The sequence below is a fragment of the Mustela putorius genome, unplaced genomic scaffold (genome assembly GCF_011764305.1).
Source record: "Mustela putorius furo isolate JIRA1106 unplaced genomic scaffold, ASM1176430v1.1 tig00001929_pilon_pilon_pilon, whole genome shotgun sequence".
Lineage (NCBI taxonomy): Eukaryota > Metazoa > Chordata > Mammalia > Carnivora > Mustelidae > Mustela > Mustela putorius.
The window spans coordinates 115134-119505 of NW_025421909.1; the positions used below are offsets into that span (position 1 = coordinate 115134).

Below are 4372 nucleotides of genomic sequence, written 5' to 3' on the forward strand. Positions count from 1 at the left end.
GGGCTTTGACTATCTCAATGGTCAGCTAAGTGGCCCCTTCCTGTCATTCCCACTCTCCTGCAATTTCTTCCCTACCCAGCCACCAAAGCTCTCATTAATAACGCAATTCAGACCATCTTTTTCACCTGCTTGAAATCCTAAACTGGCTCTCCACTCTGCTTCAGAAATTTTCCCCCAGAGGGTAAGATTTCATTTTATTGTTACATCAGTCTCACAAATAAACCAACACAGTGAGAAACACAGAGCAAGTAAAGTCCAGGGCAGGGGCCTGGCAACAGGAGAGAGGAATCCAGTCTGTCTCCCGGGCCCCAGCCTGGAAAGGCCATTCTATAACACAAGACCAAGGGTAGCTGAAAAACAAAGCAATTCACTCCGTAGACATTCTGAGGGGAGGAGTAGAAAAACTTCCCAGGTGGGTTCTGCGCAGGGAGAGGAAATGGACCTAAATGCCCTCCCGGCCCAGTGCTTGACTGTGGCTCCCACCTCTGTCGCCCTCACTGCAGTTCCAGCCACTTGGGTCCTTTTTTGATCTTCACAAACACAACACAGCTTTGCTCTAGGACTTTCAGCTTTGGCATGGCATCTCCTCTTTCCCGGACTATTCTTAAAGACTGTCCCATGGTTGCCTCCCTCACCTCTTTCTAACTTAGCTCATCAGCCATCTTCTCAGCTGCACCACAACTGGTGAAGCCAACCTTCCCACTCCCTCATGTAGCCCAGTTGCGTTGCCCTTGCTCGCACTCAACACCCTCTGAAGCAAGGTCCTTTCATCCCCTCAATACACTCAATGAGCACCTCCAGTAGGGGGCTAAATCGCATGCCCTTGGGCTATAACAAGGTACAGTTAAGCTCCCTGCCTCTTGGAGCTTACAGATCTTGTCAACCCTTTTGTTTACTTATTTAGTGTCAGCCTCCCTCACTAGAATATAAGCTGTCTGAGAGCAGGGACCTTGGTCATCCTTGTTCCCTTCTTTATTCTCAGTGTCTAAAACTGCCTAGCACTGAACATCATTCATGGTCAATTTTCATTAAATGAATAAAATGTTTATATTTATACTAGGGTACATAAATAACATTTTAAATTCCCTTCATTGTGATGAAGTCAATTCATTCAATTAGTATTTACTATAAAAATAAGGCAAACCAAAAAAAAAAAAAAAACCCGAATTGCTAATTATTCCAATGATCTATAATAATAATAGTTACCACTGGCTTCCACAGTATGGCCGGCGACATTAGCTAGTGCTCGCTCTACTCTCTCTAACGGGGAAACAGCGGACTACAAGAGACTGAACTGTATCTGCCTCTATTTCCAACAGACTCACGTTCAACTTTCGCTCACAAAAAAAGCCGGGAAAATTTTATTAATCCTTTTTTTTTTTAAAAAGTTAATATAAAATTATAGCAAAAAAAAAAAAAAAGGAACCTGAACTTTAGTAACACAGCTGGAACAATCCGCAGCGGCGGCGGCAGCGGCGGGAGAAGAGATTTAATTTAGTTGATTTTCTGTGGTTGTTGGTTGTTCGCTAGTCTCACGGTGATGGAAGCTGCACATTTTTTCGAAGGGACCGAGAAGCTTCTGGAGGTTTGGTTCTCCAGGCAGCAGCCCGACGCAAACCAAGGATCTGGAGATCTTCGCACCATCCCCAGATCTGAGTGGGACATTCTTCTGAAGGATGTGCAATGTTCAATCATAAGTGTGACAAAAACTGACAAGCAGGAAGCTTATGTACTCAGTGAGAGTAGCATGTTTGTCTCCAAGAGACGTTTCATTTTGAAGACATGTGGTACCACCCTCTTGCTGAAAGCACTGGTTCCCCTGTTGAAACTTGCTAGGGATTACAGTGGGTTCGATTCAATTCAAAGCTTCTTTTATTCTCGTGAGAATTTCATGAAGCCGTCTCACCAAGGGTACCCACACCGGAATTTCCAGGAAGAAATAGAGTTTCTTAATGCAATTTTCCCAAATGGAGCAGCATATTGTATGGGACGTATGAATTCTGACTGTTGGTACTTGTATACTTTGGATTTCCCAGAGACTCGGGTAATCAGTCAGCCAGATCAGACCCTGGAAATTCTGATGAGTGAGCTTGACCCAGCAGTTATGGACCAGTTCTACATGAAAGATGGTGTTACTGCAAAGGATGTCACTCGTGAGAGTGGAATTCGTGACCTGATACCAGGTTCTGTCATTGATGCCACACTTTTCAATCCTTGTGGGTATTCGATGAATGGAATGAAATCGGATGGAACTTATTGGACTATTCACATCACTCCAGAACCAGAATTTTCTTATGTTAGCTTTGAAACAAACTTAAGTCAGACCTCCTATGATGACCTGATCAGGAAAGTTGTGGAAGTCTTCAAGCCAGGAAAATTTGTGACCACCCTGTTTGTAAATCAGAGTTCTAAATGTCGCACAGTGCTTTCTTCACCCCAGAAGATTGACGGCTTTAAACGTCTTGATTGCCAGAGCGCTATGTTCAATGATTACAATTTTGTTTTTACCAGTTTTGCTAAGAAGCAGCAACAACAGCAGAGTTGATTAATAAAAATGAAGAAAAAACGCAAAAAGAGAACACACATAGAAGGAGGTGGTGGCTGCTTTTTAGATATTGATATCGGGGGCCATGCTTTCCATAACCACCACCTTGTAGCTGCAGAAAGCCCTAGATGTAATGATAGTGTAATCATTTTGAATTGTATGCATTATTATATCAAGGAGTTAGATATCTTGCATGAATGCTCTCTTCTGTGTTTAGGTATCCTATGCCACTCTTGCTGTGAAATTGAAGTGCATGTAGAAAAAAACTTTTACTATATGAAACTTTACAACACTTGTGAGAACAATTCAATTTGGTTTACACACAGTGTAATATTTCTCCAGGTCTCATCCAAAATTCCCCACAGACAAGGCTTTCGTCCTCATTAGGTGTTGGCCTCAGCCTAATCATCTGGGACTGTTCTATTAAATTGCTGCCAGGATTTTACATCCAGTTACCTCCACTTTCTAGAACATATTCTCTACTAATATTACTGAAACCAGTTTCTATTTCATACAGATGTTTTTTGCAACAGCGATTAAAGTTTATCTTCCACGAGTCAAGTCCTCTTAAGAAAATGATTGCAGTTTTCCATTTTGTGTCTTACTATTTTAACATTATTGCTTCCTGTACCTGTACTTCCTTTAATTGATTTTGTTCTCATCATGGTGTCTTGCCTCCCAAACACCCCCCCCCAAATAAAGCAATACACTGTTAAAAAAAATAATAATAGTTACCACTGATTGACCACTTATCATGAGTCAGGGACTATAATAAGTTATTTATATATGTTACCTCATCTTACCTTCACCAAATTCCATGACACAGGTAGAATGATTCTTCCCTTTCTAAGATGAGGAATTTGGGGCTTAAAGAAGTTGTCCACCATCATAAAGCCATCAAATGGGAGAGCTGGTCTTCAAGGACAGGAAGTCGGGCTCCAGAGTCTGTGCTTTCAACCTCCCTTCCATGTTACCTATCCACCTGTCCACATTCATATCAGAAAGTAAGTCTACTCATCAACTCCCTACCACCTTCTGAACAAACTCAACACTTTTAGCAGGGTCTGCGGGACCCGTGGAGGCCAGCCCTGCTCCTTGCTAACTTCTTCTCCTATTATCCTCACCTTTGATCCCGCACTGAACCACTGGGGCTTCTAGACCGTCAAGCTTCTTTCTCCTTTCTTCTCATGCAGTTTCACAGTTTGTTTCCTCCTTTCAAACTCCTACTCACAATTGCTTCTCATACTTCAAGACTCAGCCATTACCTCCTCCACGTGTGCTTCCTGGCTCCTTGGGCTTGGTCCTGTGCCCTTTCCCTGTTGCTCCCCAGCATCCCAGACATGCCTCTGCAATACTCAGTGAACTCCTTTCCTTGATGCAGTCCCTGCGATTTGGAAACAAGGCTTTGCATTTCATCTCCAAATCTCCAGTATTTAGTGCAAAGCTTGGGATGGAGATGTCGACTACTGCTTTGAATGACGGATATTCATTTGGGGATTAGTTGAATGCCATGTTCTAGTATTTTGCACACAGAGTGTGAAGAATCCTATTATAAAGAGAAGGTTAGAATGTGGCATGTGGAAGTCTTCATTGGTGAGATCACCGAGGCACTGGGGATAGTGGGGATGGGGATAGTACACAGAGCATCAGTTGGTAGAACCATATCTTTCCCTCATTCTCATCCCCAGAAGACTTATTCTAACCACCCAGCTGGAAAAATAGGTGCTGGGCTTTCCCCCTCGAGCCATCTGACTCCAGTCCTGCAATCCTCTCTAGGCTGTGTTTCCTCAAATATACGGGACCTTCCAAAGAATGGATGTATCCCTT

The 4372-nt window shown here is 43.0% G+C and overlaps 1 protein-coding gene across 1 annotated transcript; it reads left to right on the top strand.

Moving 5' to 3' along the window:
* The first annotated feature begins 1224 nt into the window (after positions 1–1224).
* LOC123394206 (S-adenosylmethionine decarboxylase proenzyme-like) lies at positions 1225–3137 on the top strand. The gene has a single exon (XM_045087970.1). The coding sequence runs from the start codon at positions 1541–1543 to the stop codon at positions 2543–2545; it is 1005 nt and encodes a 334-aa protein (XP_044943905.1). The 5' UTR covers positions 1225–1540; the 3' UTR covers positions 2546–3137.
* The last annotated feature ends 1235 nt before the right edge of the window (positions 3138–4372 follow it).

What these genes read in the sequence shown, in the direction of transcription:
- LOC123394206 (XM_045087970.1), top strand. Translation starts at nt 1,541, where the DNA reads ATGGAAGCTGCACATTTTTTCGAAGGGACCGAGAAGCTTCTGGAGGTT.